Here is a 16,150-nt window from a genome sequence, read left to right as displayed (position 1 = left end):
CCTGCAGTGCTTCTTTATCCAGTGCCTCCATTAATTTTCCTGGAACTGAAGTTAAACTAACAGGTCTATAATTACTTGTGTCAGCCTTTGATCCTCCTTTGTGAATTGGGGTTACATTTGCACATCTCCAGTCCATGGGTACCTCCCCTGAGTCCAAAGAAGCTCTCATAATTATGGCTAGGGGTTTGCTTACTTCCTTTGCTGCCTCCTTTAATATAACTAGATAGATCCCATCCACCCCAGGTGCCTGTTTTATGTTTATCCTCAACAATTTCTCCTCCACCTTCCTCTCAGTTATTAGAAAATCATCTAGCTCACTGCCAATGTTTACTTCACCTACGACATTCCCCTTCCTGAATAACTCCTCATGTGTGAATGTAGATGCAAAATACTCGTTTAGATTGTTAGCCACCTGAGCTGGATCCTCAACTGTTGAACCATCAACATCCAGTGGACCAATCTGATTCATCCCTTTCCTTCTTGAGTTTAAATAGGTAAAGAACTCTTTTCTGTTTTTCTTTGCATCCTTTGCCAAGATTTCTCATAATCTGCCTTTGCCTGCCTAATCTCCTTTGTGACTTGGTTACAGACCAACTTATATCTATCATAGGCTTCCATGTCACCCATTAAATTGTATGTATCCCATGCATTTTTCTTCTCTGCCATATGTCTCATTAGTTCATCTGACAACCATTTAGGCCTGAACCTTGAACAATATTTCTTGGTTGGTATGTAAAGCCTGGTAGCTTCCAAGATTAGTTCCTTGAATGCTTCCCATTTTGAATTTGCTGTTGGTAACATCATCAGTTGGTCCCACTGTATAGAATTTAAATACTGTCTCAGACCATCATAGTCGCCTTTACGAAAGCAAAAACCCTTCCCTTTACCTCTGATGGTAGTTACCTCCTTGAGTAAATCCCACTTCAGCACACTGTGATCACTGCCACCTAGTGGTTCCTTTATCTGCAGATTCCTAATGCATGAAGAATCACTACTGATAATCAGATCAAGAGTATTACTCCCTCTAGTTGCCTCCCGAACATGCTGGTGTAGAAAACAATCATCCAATAAATCCACAAAAGCCTTGCTAGTGTGTGAGTGACCAACCCACAAATTCCAGTCAATATCTGGGAAATTAAAATCCCCCATTATAAGACTCTCTGATTTACTGGCCCATTCTATTTCCCTGTACAGTATCTTATTATACTCATCAGAGTCATTAGGCCTATAGCACACTCCTACTCTCAATTTTGATTTACCTATGCTTATGTCACACCAAACTGACTCGACACTGCCCTGTCCATCGATGTCGACTGGCTTCACTTCCTTGGATTTTATGTGTTTTTTAACTAATAGCATAACCCCTCCTCCCTTCCTATCCTGTCTATCCTTTCTGTAGACGTTGTACTCCCCAAATTCCAGTTCTGCATTCCTTATATCTGTGTGACACCACGTCTCTGATATCACAACAATATCTGCCTTTGATGTTTTGAGTAATACCTCACATTCATCAAATTTATTTACTAAACTCCTAGCATTGGTGTACACGCAAGTATACATGCACCTGTTTCTATTCTTAGCTACCCTAACACAACCCATGTGTTTACTTGTACCGCAATGACTTCCAGCAGTCTCTGAAATATCCTGCATCTTGTTTTTCAGGCTTCTGCTCATTCCAATAGAAGCAGTGCAAGAATCTTTCACCTCTGCCAGTGGCTACTGTTAATCCATTAGTCTTTGTCTCCCCCCACAAGCTAGCAGTTTTCCGACCCACCTAACACTGCCTCGATAGCATCAGCAAATATTCTTGCACCCTTTCTATTTAAGTGTATCCCATCCCTGTAGAAGCAATCTCTCCTGTTAACAAGTACATTCCAGGCTGAAAAAAATTCTACCCCTTGAGCCTTGCACAATCTTTCCAGGGCCGAAATGATCGACAAGGCTCTCATCATATACTCCCTCCTATCGTGTCTGGGCAGAATTGCAGACACTTTCAAATTCAACCCTACTTCACGGCTTTTTTTCAACAGTGACCTGTACTTGTTAAGTAATTCCGCTGGTCTCCTACTCTTAATATCATTAGTGCCAACGTGTACAACTATATCACCTTTTGTGCCCTTAAAAGATGATATCTGCTCTACAACGTCATCAACCTTTGCCCCTGGCAGACATACCCTGGTCCTGTTCCACCTATCCTTTTTACAAAGCATGTTCCCCGTTTCCCTGACAATTGAGTCACCAACAACTACTAGTTCCTGTTGGACCAGCGCATTCTGCCTTGGAGGCTGCCTCTGTGTTGCAAGATGACCAAGTCCAAGCTCTGGCGATGATGTGGGTAGCTGAGAGCTTGATGGGCCCCTCAATTTATTTCCTTCGAGGGCATCCACCCTGTCCTTCAAGGTCTCATATAGGCCCATAACAACGCCGAGCTGTCGCCTAATTTCCTTGCACTCCTTGCATCGTGCACACACAAAGACATCCCCCATGGCAGTATCATGTCCCGTACCCGATTGCTCCGCAAACATCAAGCAAACAGTGCATCTTAAAAGGCTGTGATTCAGAGGGCAACTTCCCCCCTCAGTTCTCCCCTGAGTCACAGCACTCCCATTAGCTTGAGCCTTTTGCTTTGCTGCTCTGGTCAGAGTCATGATTTCGATTTAAATGTCAATAAAATTACAATTTCAGAACAAAATTAAAACCTTAAACTTGTATCTTAACACAGTTATAACGCTATATTTATTTTTCAGTATCGAGTGTTATCTACGAGTTCCCTTTATATAACTTCCGTATCAAGTATGTATTAATTATTTGTTACGTTTGTACTCAAGTCGTTATATATATATAGTTAAAAGTACAATTTAATTGACAATGAAGTTTAACAAGATTAATAGATGTACTGATTAATTGACAATATTATATTATGCACTATACTATACAAAGCTAATGCTATCGAATTCCGGATATGCTGTATCGCGTTTCAGCAACGAGCGTTATCTACGAAATCCCTTTATATAACTTCCGTATCAAGTTATGTATTAATTATTTATTTTCACTAATTATTTATGTTCCGTAACCTAAGTGGTTATATGTATAGTTAAAAGTACAATTTAATTGCCAATGAAGTTCGACAAGATTAATAGATTTTACTGATTAATTTTCACGTAACAATGGCGGCTGTTTATGAACGGTAAACACGTGAATTTGATACCCTTTCCGATTCTAAGTAATACCTACAAAATCTCTATCTAAGTTATTTTAACTTTAAGTACATGGTTGCAGAAATGTTAATACTGCAAATAAGTGGGTATACAGAAAATATTAATAGTAACCAAGGATCTCTACAAAGCTTTTACCCATTTAGAAGTTGCGATGGCCATCACTGTTTCCATCTTTGCTGAGAAAATGAAGACATGCTTGTTTTTTTTTTTTTTTTTAGGAGTATTAGCAGCTTAGGCCATATTGCTCCGGGATATGCGGTGGTCATTCTCTGACCTTTCCGCATCATCCGTATTTGGTGGTGATGGGCTCGAACCCCGGTCTAATCAAGAAGCGTGTGCTACGCACTGTGCTCCTTCCCACCTGGCTACGGAGGCGCCATGAAGACATGCAAAGGAGCAGTAAAGTTAAGAGGGATACAAAAAAAAACAACAAATGAATGCTATTAGCTATTGTTACAAAGAGAATAAGCAGAGCATGCAAGTTGTCTGCTTCCTTCATTATTATTACACTAACACTTATATTTAAAATTCACTATTTTTTTTTTTTTTTTTTTTTCAAGGAGTGCATCTATCAGCACAACATGCAAGTGGAAGGAAAAATTGCCTCACTTAACTTGATTTTGAGGTCTCTAATCCTCCTGTTAAGTGAGGTGTAAAATGTCTGCATTTTACCTACCTTCTGCCTTCAAGTTACCCCTATGCTTTTTGTCCCTCTATTGTACTTTTGGGAGCGCGAAACACCTACCCAGATGTTGAGGCTGAACCGTTGTTGGTGATGTGATGGAAGAATTGCACGTGGGTTTTCCTCAGCCCATACATGCTGATTGTGAAAGTTTTGGATTCCGTCTCGTGTGAACTGTGCTTCATCTGTGAATATCACTAAGGCAGGAAAGTGAGGAGTTGTACCACACTGCTGCAAGAACCACTGGCAGAACATTACTCGTGCAGGGTAACCTGCTGGCGACAAGGCCTGTACCTGTTGCAGATGGTAAGGATACAGTTGGTGTTCTTGCAACACTCTCCAAATAGTCAAACGTTGAACAGCCAGTTGCATTGCTATTTTGCATGTGCTGATTCCAGGAGTGGCAGGCATAACATCCAAAATCTCCTCCTCTACTTCAGAAGTCATAGATCTTGGTCGTCCTCTGTCGGCAGCATGAGGTGTAAAGGTCCCATGTTCACAAAGGCGGCAATGGATACCTTCAAACATTTTCCTGTCTGGACATCTTCGTTCTGGGAACCTTTCGTGGTACAAACGATGAGCTTCCAGAGCATTGCTGTCCACCAAACCGTACATAAAGTGCATATCCGCTTGCTCCTGATTTGAGTACATGGTCGAAATGGAAAACCACCAGATTCTGTCAGTACCTTGTGATGAAGGACTGGTTTGGTTTGGATTTTATTGGATGTTAAATGGAGAAGACTGGTTTTCTTACTGGTTGAAGTAGTCAAGGATTATTCATATAAGGGTGCTGATGTTGCACTGTCACGTAATATACAAATAGTAAGAGTTATGAAATGAGAGAGTGTAATCAACATGTTGGAAGATTTTCATATAATCTTTAAAATAAAAAGTTTTTTTCACATGTATTACGTGCAAAAAGATCAATTTTGTATTATGTGCAAAAACTACAATACCAAATTTAACAAAAAGATCAATTTCAAAAACAAAACTTACTTCTCTTCTTTTACGACGAGACACTGAACAGATAGAGAGGCATAGTCGAGCACTGCGTGCAATGTCAGGAATATACATGTCATATTCTAACCACTCATCCCATTTTGGATTAGAGAAAACAACCTGCTGGGTATCTCGGTTTTGGCATAATGGTTCTGTTCCGTGGTAAATTCCAGTCTTTACATAAATCTAAATCAAAATAGAAAATCAGATTTAATGGCAGGCTAATTAGGAGTGGTATTTGATTCTAAAACATTACCTTCTATTACAATAAAATATAAAATAAAAAGTATAACCACTGCAGTGCCCAATTTTTAGCATAAACAAACATCATGTTATTGGCTGGCAAGTAATAGTTAGTTTTTCTTTTAGTTCTTCAACTGTACTGTTTAATAAGCACATACCATGGCCTTCAACAAATCCAGAGCAAAAAAATCAAAAAGATTTAATTTTAGAGGAGAAGGCAAAAACCCCTAAAGCTTCTAAGGATGTCAGCATCCAATATCTTAATTGAATGCAATTACATCTAGATAATTATGAACAACAGTTAGGTAGCAATTAGGAATTTCACACTGAACTGAATATAACCAGGATGTAACACTATGTTCAGTTGGGAACCTTCATTCTGCTGCATTATTCTGTTAATGCCAGTTCACATACAGAATTACACCTGGGGAACAGTAACTCCAAAATAACATACACTTGGTGGAGTTGAACTAAAGTCAGTAGTGGGTGAAAGGGACTTTGGTGTCACAATATGGTCAGACGAAGTTCTCCGAGCATTGTAGACAGGTTGCAAAGAAGGCCCATAGTGTCGATTTATTGAACATTTGCTAGTAGAAATAAGGACATCATAATCCCATTATATAAGGCTATTGTTAGACCACACTTGGAATACTGTGTTCAAGTATGGAGACCGCACCTAAAGAAAGATGTTGAGCTTCCTGAAAGGGTCCAAAGACAGGTAACTCCCCTGGTAAGATCAGCAAAAGGGCATTCATGTGAGGAAAGACTTTGAAATGTGGGTTGCATAGCTTGGAAACTAGGCACCTTAGAGAAGACTTGATTGAGATGTTTAAGGCTCTGAGAGGCATAAGTAAAATGAATGAGGCCAAAATTTTCAAGGTTATAAATCATTCTAGAACTAGGTGCCATAAATTCAAGTTACGGTGGGATATGTTTAGACTGGATTGCAGAAAGTTTTATTTTAGCCAGGGAGTTATAAATTACTGGAATAATTTACCTACATGGGTGGTAGAGGCTGACAGTTGGGGGAAATTCAAAGGTCAGCTGGATACCTATGGGGGGAGGAGGGGAACGCATAGGTTGCCTATTTCTTTCTTTTATTATTTTTTTAAATTTTTTTCTTATTATTTTAATTCTTTTTTTTTTTTTTTTTTTTTTTTTTTTTACACGGGTGCAGCATAAGCCATACGTTTCCTTGCACCATGTGGCCATTGCTAATACTAGAACCTGATTATTTGAGAGGATTTCCCCTCTCTCATTATGGGGGAGGGGCTACAAACACTAAAAATTCAATATAAACTCCAGTGGTGCTGTGTTTATATAGCACATCAGCATCTAAGGTCATATTGCACTGTATGTGTATCATATCTGTACAAGTGAACAAGTAATCGTAGACCAACTTTGCACATTGTACAGGCTGAAAATCGTAGAATAACTGAAAGGGAGGAAACAATCTCCTGTTTGAGATCAGCTAACGCCAGTTTCTGATGGGGCTCACACCTCTCCAAATGAGCAACGTTCAAAACCACTATAAGAGGATCTGCACTGTGTGAACAGTGCAGATCCTGATAGTATAGTATAATAGTTTTGTCACTTGTGCCACCAGATGTTAGATCACATGTGCACACCAGTAATATAGTAAAAAAGATAATCTTTTTTTTTTTTAAAGGCATTAGTCAATCCTATTCTACTTTCAAATCATAAACAGTTTAGTATGAACATTTTCACTAACAGTATACTATTGCTTTTATCTTGAAGTGTACACAGGCATCCACCACTTGGTACTCTTAATTGAGATTGTAAAAACGTGCACTAATGAAATTCATAATCAGCAAGGGAGATACCCACAGGAAATAATGTAAATTTTTTAAATGGTCAGCATGACCACTGTTTCAGTCTGATTTTAAGACACCATTTGTCTATGTAATAATATTAAATATAGTAGAAACAGTTAAACCTTCAAATATAAATTTTAAATAAAATAATCGTGCAATAAAACATAAATACAATATATTCTCAAGAAAATGCACAAAACTTACCTTAAAATTAAGGTACTTTATACACTGATGAGCCAAAAAATTATGACCAGCGAGTCGTTATGCAAATCGAAGAAACTGCAGGTGAACTACGGCACGTGCGTGGGTCAAGACACAGTATAAATACACCTGATACCGAGCTCTGTTAATCAGTGTTATTCTTGTTCTTAAGATGGGAAAGGCAGCAGGCTTAAGCGAGTTTGACAAAGGCCAAATCATAATGGCCAGACGACTGGGTCAGAGCATATACGAAACAGCACAGTTGGTGGAGTTCTTGCGGTCAGCCACGGTTAGTACCTACCAAAAGTGGTCCAAGGAGGGAAACCCACTAACTTCTGGCGAAGTGTTGGACGACCACAGCTCATCAATGCTCAAGGTGAGTGAAGGCTCTCCCAGATACTGTGTGGCAACAGAAGGGTGATTGTGGCACAAGTCACAGGTAATTGGAATGCTGGTAGTGGTAGTAGCAATAGTAGCAGTGGCATTTGATGCAAGAAAGCAAGTGTATGAGCTTATGCAGCATCAGCCAAAAAAAAAAAAAAAAAAAAAAAAAACACACCATTCCCTCTAAATGCCTGTCCAGTTCCTCCTTAAATTTATTCAATCTATCAACTTCCACAACGACAGATGGAAGTTTGTTCCAGCAATTAACCACTCGCTGGCTAAAGGCAAATTTCCGCACATCTAATCTACATGTCTTTTCTTAATTTGAATTTATGCCCCCTTAGGTTCGTAATCTGAACAAGTGAAAGGATCCCATCAGAATTCAGCGTGCTCAACCCATTCAAGGCCTTATACACCTCAATGGTGACGGGAGTAAAGTGACACAACACACAGTACATCGAACCCTGCTGAAAAATGGGGTTGCGTAGCTGCAGGCTGCTATGAGTGCCCATGCTAACCACAGTTCACCAGCGACAGCGCCTACAATGGGCATGCGAGCATCGAAACTGGACCTTGAGTGATTGGAAGAAGGTTGTCTGGTCCGATGAATCACATTTCCTGTTGCCCAATGTGGACGGCCGGATACATGTGTGTCGTTTACCTGGGGAAGTGATGGTGCCTGGATTCACCGTCAGGCGAAAACAAGCTGGTGGCGACAGTGTCATGCTTTGGGCTATGTTCTGCTGGGATACCCTGGGTACAGTCATCCATGTGCTGGGCACTCTGACGTCTATTACCTACCTAAACTTCATTGCTGACCAGGTACATCCTTTCATGGCAACGGTCTTTCCCTCTGGCGGTTACATCTTTCAGCAGGATAATGCACCATGCCACACCATCCGGATTGTTCAAGACTGGTTCGTGGAACATAAGGAAGACTTCCAGGTATTGCCAGGGCCTCCAAATTCCCCAGACATCAATCCCCATTGAGAATCTGTGGTTTGTGTTGGAACAGCAACTCCAATCTGCGGCATCTCAACCACGGACCTTACAGGAGTTAAAGGATCTGGTTAAACTTTTACTTCAAACAGGAAAATCCTTCTCCCCTTTTGTCCATCGCTTTCAAAAATATTTTTTATCAAACCTAGCTTGATGTGCAATGGAGGTAAATAAATTTCTTACTTATCCACCAAAGGAGGATGTGCTACAGTTTCTGGCCTGGTGTAGTTTCCGAACAGTGTGGGAAATTTTTTACACTGTAGTGGCAATCCTTTGCTCGCATAAAAAGCAGCAGCATTTAGGGTGTCCACCTTGCAATCCAGGCAGCAAAGCTACAACTTTTAGGTTGGCACAAATATTCCATTTGTATCCTTGATAGCATATTTTTTTCAAAAGAACCTGTAGGTTCTGTTACGTTTCATTTGTGTAAACTACATGGGCCAATGGTATAGATGGATACTTATTTCCATCAATGAGTAAAACTGCTTTCGGACTGATCTTGGATGAATCAACGAAAAGCCTCCAACTGCTCAAGATGCAACTCTTTCATCAATTCCTGGACAATGTTACAATAAACCGACATACCATCCATGGAGTAATAGGTTATGTCAGATTGCCTCTTCCTATAATAAAAAGACACCTTGACACCCTTTTCAAGATTTCCACTGCTGAAGCCGTTATCCTAGTAACCAAATCTCTGACCAAATTGTTCGATTCTGCCTGAGTGTTTAGATGTGGCTTTGAAGTATCAAGAGTTGAAAAGTTTGGATCTGTACTTGTTCTGGGTTCTGTATCTTCTGGAGACTCCTTTTCCAATCCTGGATCAGAGTCTGTCCATAAGTTTCTGGTAGCTTTGGCACTAGTATTGTATCATCACAAGGAACTGGCTTTAGAGCAGAAGGTATGTTACAGTACTCTACTTTAAGCCTGGATTTCCCAGAAAAACCAGAAATATTGGTCAGGCAAAAGTAACAATCACTTGTGGTCTCAAGGTTCTTACCATATCACCGGAACAGCAAACAGCATTGATTTATGACTACCTCTAAACCAGCCTGTTAATGTCCTTAAATATGAGCTACAGGAAATCTTTGGAGCCCATACTTTATCTTGATCTCTGACCTTACATCCAAAATAGAGTTCATAGGCTTTTCTCACAAGTTGTGACAGTGGCTTCCACTGTGATTTTAATACCACTTCTCAACAAATGTAGCAAAAGCTATCAGGGTTATTTCAGTAAGAACACAACATATTTCATGTGTGAGGTATGCACATATAAGAACACAATAAAGACATTTACACTTATGCACACAACACTTGTTTACAAATACTAATTCACTAAAACATTTGTTTACTAGTCACTCCCTGAAACATGTGCACCTTTTGAAATATGAAAATGCTTCTTGTGCAGAACCCACTCAATCTACCAGTAGAGAAGTTTCTAGAAGGCTTACAATGTTTCTAGAGAACTCTGTCAAAAGTTCTAGAATTTTACAGAAACATCCCAACTTTTCTTCCACACATAACAGCATTATGTGTGGAACAGAATGCTCCAGAACATTCTTGAATGTTGTAGAAAGCTCTTTAAATGCTCTAGAAATTTCCCGAATGTACTAAAAAAATAAAAAAATTGAAAAAAAATATGATTAAGCCAACTAAAGGTCTTATTTTCGATCATTAACCTATGATATGTGTAAAGTAAGGGTGATGAGAACTTTTTAAACACATATCTGAGTTTTTGAATATATTTCAGGGAGGAAATTGATGCCGACCAGTATTATAAACACATCAGTTAATTAGAACTCCTGAGCAAATACACCCTTTCCCATAGTGCTGCTCCAGATATCTCATATATTTGTTGCAAGTATAGGGTGAATGGTACTTTTCTATAATTATTTCAAAGCAACATTTAACTTTCCATTCAGGTTTTCAACATACAGTAGACTCTTGATTAACCGGGACACTTCAAGACTCCAAATTTAAAAAAAAAAAAAAAAAAACAACCAGAAATCAAAAAATTCAAGTAATAACTACAATAGGTATAAACAGATATTTTGCAAGTCGTAAATAAGCAACAAGTGGCATTATAAGTCGTCAGTGAGAGATTAGCATACCTATTATCTTGCAATCCCTGCTGTCTTTACACTCGCCGCTCAAAAAAAAAAAAAAAGAGAGAGAGAGAGAGAGAGAGAGAGACCAAATGCAGCGCAAAAGGACAAATTTTGTTTCGTTATTTATGTCAGGGATGTCAGAATTTTTTTTTTTTTTTTTTTTGTTGTTTAGCAAAAGAGTTAAATGCAAAAGAGTTGCGTTTTCAGTTAAACAAAAACTTGAAATTATTCAAAAGTTTCAAAATGGTGTATCTGTTAAATCTCTAAGGAACCATTATAATGTTGGTGACCAAACCATATGCAACATAGTAAAAAATAAAAGGAAGCTATTAGATTTAAAATCGACATCGTCAAAAAAAAATATAAGAAAGCTATTAGACTTAAAATCAACATCGCAAAAAATAAAGGGAAGCATCATATTGGACACGCGAGTAGTGCGTTGTAAGTTTTTTTGTTTTTTATCTGTTGCCATATTTTTTATGTAGGTTTCTGAACACTTTTCGATACAGTAAGTCCACGACTTAGGCAACTACGGTTTTTCGTAAATTTTTTTCACTCAATTTTTTTTTTAGGATTGTAAAATTTAAAACAAACAAAAATAATAAATAAATAACATAAGCAATCAATAACGACGATCACGGCACACACAAATTGCACAAGTGAGATACAGAGTAACAAGCAAAAAAATAGGGAAAAAAACCCATAAATAATTATGGTTTTTTTTTTTTTTTTTTTTTTATATATGACTGAAAATTTCAGTGAAGGGGGCACATTTCACCATAATAACGTAAAAATCCACACAATTCCAGCTATCGGTAACATCACTAATGCAATAAGATCGAGTTTACTACCCGTTTATAATTAGATGCACGAACAGAAAAGCCCAGTAACCCGGAAGATGCAAATTGTTTAATGGCAGTGACCTCCAGAAATGTGCTGTAGTAAAATGTGAGTTTGCGTGAGGTGATAAACAAGGTGTTTCCCCCCCCCCCCCCTAACTCTGTGAAGTACTTTTCAGAAAATTTCATTTTGACCGTTATCATGGTGCCGACTAAGAGAATAAGTGACAGTGCTACTAGTAAATCTATCAACAAAAGGAAAGCGATTGATTTGGATCAGAAAATTAAACTAATAAGGATGTATGAAAATAGCCAAACATTAACAAGTACCGTGCGGAATTCAGATTTGTCAATAATAATACAGTAGCAATATGTTATTAGTCATTCCTGAGTGTTACGTAAAACTCGACAAAGTAAGAAGTCGTGGAATGTATCTCTTATGTATGTCGGGGACTTTTGTATTTTTGGAGTAACCAGGAAATCGATTATCCGGGATTTGTTTTTTACCATCTATCCCGGAAAATCGAGAATCTACTATATTTCTATTTTTTTTGTAACTTTCAAATTTTTTTTTTTTTGTAACTTTTGTAATATATTTCAAATAAACTGATATTTTCAATTTCAGCTATTTGAGGTTGATGATTGTCAATTATTGTTATTACCATGGCTGCCGTAGCCTAATGGTCAGACGCGCGGGTGCATAAGTACACGTGCCTTGAGTAACCAGGATTCAAGCCCGTGACTACTGAATACGGTAGTGTTTCTTGTATTCTGTCAATCTTGTGAACTCCTCTTACCGTTTGGTCATCCCGGAGTATAAACAGAAAATTTATTTTATTTATATAAGAACAAAACACTTGTGTTTGTGACACTAATCACTATGCTAACTATTTGCAACAGGAACTCAGTTCTTACATTGGCCTACCAATGTAAATGATGTCAGAATACACAATATTCAAAGAATGCCTCTACACGAGGCACTTCATTATGGCATACTACATTAGTTGATATAATGGTTCAAATATACATTTTATTGTGAGTATAAGACCAATGGCACTTTTTACAATTATTTCAGAGGCCGACTAAGACAATAAGTTTTTCCTGCAGTGTGCCACCAGTATGACTTCACATTTACACTGTGACAGGCCAATGCAAGAACCACGTTCCTGTTATTGCAAACAGTTGCTGCAGTGAGAGGTGTCATACACAGAACTGTTTGGGACTATATGGTAATAATAATCCAGAAGCTATCAGAAATCAATAATCCCCTGGCCCATACTGATCTATGTTGGATGCCACCAAATGATTTTTATTAAAGTAAATAAATTTTATGCTAAGCATTGCAATAAAAAATAATAATTTTATGGTTATAAAATAAATTTAATATAGGTTAATAAATAAATGTTTGTCTTTGTGGAATCAATGTCCTAATGCTGTCACTAATATTCAACTTATCTGTGCGAAATTAATGCTGAAAGGCAATAAATATAAACAGTAGGTTCCAGTCACATTGAAGTCTCGATCTTAATTTCTGGCAATGAAAGTGGAATTTAGGATGTATGTTTATCCTTATTTTACAGATCAGTTGATATAATTTCTCCCCCCCCCCCCCGTTTGGAACTGTGCCACAGGTTTGCCAATAGTGAGTAACTATATACAGTGGACCCCTGCTTTGTGATATTAACCCATTCCAGAGACGTAATCGCATCATGAAAATATTGTAATGTGAACCCAATAACACATTGTTTTTCGGCAATTCATTCCAACACCTCAGAAGTTGAAATTTTTGCGATAAAGCTAAGCTACTGGCAGGGTTGTTAATGACAGTAATGGCAGTGTGCTACTGCAACAGGATCTAGAAAATTTGGGCAGATGGGCTGAGAAGTGGCAACTGAAGTTTAACCTTGACAAATGCAAAGTACTGCATATGGGTAGAAGTAACCCCAGAGAAACGTACCAACTGTGTGGTACTACACTTAAGATGGTAGAAAATGAAAAAGACCTTGGAGTAATTGTGCAGTCAGATATGAAGTTTTCTAAGCAATTTAGACAGGCTGCCAGGGCAGGTCATGGGGTTTTGTCAATGATATATAGGAATTTTGCTAAAAGGAAAAAGGAGGCGACTTTCCTTCTGTATAAGGCAATGGTCATGCCACGCCTTGAGTACCACGTACAGGTCTGGAGGCCTCATTTTAGGAAGGATGTCGATTTGCTTGAGCGTGTACAGAGAAGGGCAACAAGATTGGTGAGGGGAATGAAGGGATCCTCTTACCAAGAAATGCTTAAGTTCTGCAAATTGCAATGGCTGGAGACTAGGCACCTGCACGGTGATCTAATTGAGGTGTATAAGGCCTTGAATGGGTTGAACACGCTGAATTCTGATGGGATCCTTCCACTTGTTCAGATTACGAACCTAAGTGGGCATAAATTCAAATTAAGGAAAGACAGATGCAGAAATTTGCCTTTAGCAGGTGGTTAATTGCTGGAACAAACTTCTATCTGTCATAGAAGTTGATAGCTTAAATAAATTTAAGGAGGAACTGGACAAACATTTAGAGGAAATGGTTGTGTGAATTTTTTTTTTTTTATTTTGGCTGATGCTGATTAAGCTCATACACAGCTTTCTTCCATCACATGCCACTACTACTACTACTACTACTACTACTACTATTTCTCTCTCTCTAAAGGCGCCTCCATAGCCAGGTGGGCAGGAGCAGCTGTGCGTAGCACACGCTTCTTAATCAGACCAAGATTCAAGCACGAGACCACCAAATACGGAGGCTGCGGAAAGGTCAGGAAGTAACCACCGCATATTCCCGGAGCAATATGGCATTAGTTGCTAATGCTCCTAAAAAACAAATAACAACAACAACTCTCTCTAAAAGATGATTTTTTTAATGAAAATTAAATTAGTTTTATATAGATTACTGAATTATTGCATTATTTTCAGGGAATACCAACCTACCTTTTATCTGATAAAAAGTCGTCATAAAATTCTGGTGCATCTTATACAGTACACCGGAATAAACATTAAAACATGATACAAATAAAAAAAAAAGTAAATAAAAAAAAAATGTTGATGCCACATTTTTACTTATCTCCCCTCCCCCAAAATATTGTTTAAAATGATAATTGATAATTACAACTTTCATTCCCCTCACCAAACTTGTTGCCCTTCTCTGTACATGCTCAAAAGCCCTACATCCTTCCTAAAATGAGGCCTCCAGACCTGTATGCAGTACTCAAGGCGTGTACCGACCATTGCCATATACAAATAGATAATCACCTTTTCCCTACTCGCAAAATTCCTGTATATCATTGAAAATACCCCATAACCTGCTCTTGCAGCCTGCCTGCATTGCTCAGAAAACTTCATATTTGACTACACAATTACTCTGAGATCTTTTTCATTTTCTACCACCCTAATTTTAGTACCACACAGTTCATACGTTTCTTTGGGGTTACTTCTACCCATATGCAGCACTTTGCATTTGTCAATGTTAAACTTCAGTTGCCAATTTCTCAGCCCATCTGCCCAAATGTTCTAGATCAGCAGTTCTCAAACTTTCTGAGCCACACCTCCCTTGACCTGTAAAATTTTCCCGGTGCTTCCCGGGAAAGCATCTATAATTGTGCAATTTCTTATTTTTAATATGTTAATACAATAATTACTAATACTACATGAAATAATAAGCATCTGTAGTTCTAAATTACAAACGATTATTATCAGTAGAATCACGCCAAAAACAATAAAAAACACAATCGCACACCGCTGAAACAATATTTTCAACCATGCAGCTAATGCTATGCTATGCAATCTACCTACAGGGTGTCTCAAAAATATTAGTACAAACATTTAGGGGAGGTAGGTAACATCTAAAGGAATGTGAATCACATAGGAACCCATAACCGGAAAGGTCTCCGTAAGTCGGTAGACGACACTGTTCATCAGTTCGCGAGAGGGAAAATTTCTGGTTTACTCATTCAAGCAGTAGTTGCCACTGCACGAAGAGCATGCATCGATATACGAACTGTGAGCTGGCAGACGTGCACCTCGTGTATGGATTAGCAGAGGGCAATGGACGAGCCGTTGAACGAATTTATGGAGAATGATTCCCAGACAGACATGTACCAGACCGCCGTTTGTTTGCGCGTGCGCATTAAAATTTGTGCGATTATGGGTCATTTAGAGGTAACAGGAGTAGTGCGGGCACAACACGTTCGATGCGAACTCCCCCCATGGAAAAAAGTGTGTTGAATGCCATCCAGAATAATCCTACTACCAGCACACGTGCCATTGCCTCTGCCTTACGAGTGTCTCATTGCAGTGTCCAGTGTGCCTGGCGTGACGATTCCTTACATCCCTTTAATCTCCAAAGGGTTCAGTTACTGCTCCCCCAAGATCCTCCTGCATGTGTGGCTTTTGCGTAGTGGCTTCTCCAAGAAAGTGTTCAAGACTTGAATTTTCCAGCCTATGTTTTGTTCACGGATGAGGCTTATTTCACTCGGGAAGGCTTATTCAATCAGCACAATGCTCTTGTATGGGCTCACGACAACGCACACGGTGTGCGCCCCCATGCGGCACAACATCGCTTCGCAATAAATGTGTAGGCAGGTAGGGTCGGTGGCTGCTTAGTCGCCC

General features: G+C 38.8%; 1 protein-coding gene across 3 annotated transcripts in view; it reads right to left on the bottom strand.

Moving 5' to 3' along the window:
* Positions 1-16,150, bottom strand: part of LOC150089705 (phosphatidylinositol 4,5-bisphosphate 3-kinase catalytic subunit alpha isoform-like) — a 291,320-nt gene that overhangs the window by 146,735 nt on the left and 128,435 nt on the right. For all 3 annotated transcript variants that reach the window (XM_090389607.1, XM_090389609.1, XM_090389608.1), the window contains exon 7: positions 4,897-5,085. In XM_090389607.1, the coding sequence (XP_090245733.1) occupies positions 4,897-5,085 (189 nt within the window). The remainder of the gene's footprint in view (positions 1-4,896; positions 5,086-16,150) is intronic.

This window comes from Mastigoproctus giganteus, chromosome 2 (assembly GCF_048544385.1).
Source record: "Mastigoproctus giganteus isolate SK-2022 chromosome 2, ASM4854438v1, whole genome shotgun sequence".
Lineage (NCBI taxonomy): Eukaryota > Metazoa > Arthropoda > Arachnida > Uropygi > Thelyphonidae > Mastigoproctus > Mastigoproctus giganteus.
The sequence above is the reverse complement of the archived record's forward strand: the minus strand, read 5'-3'. Positions and strand labels throughout refer to the sequence as shown.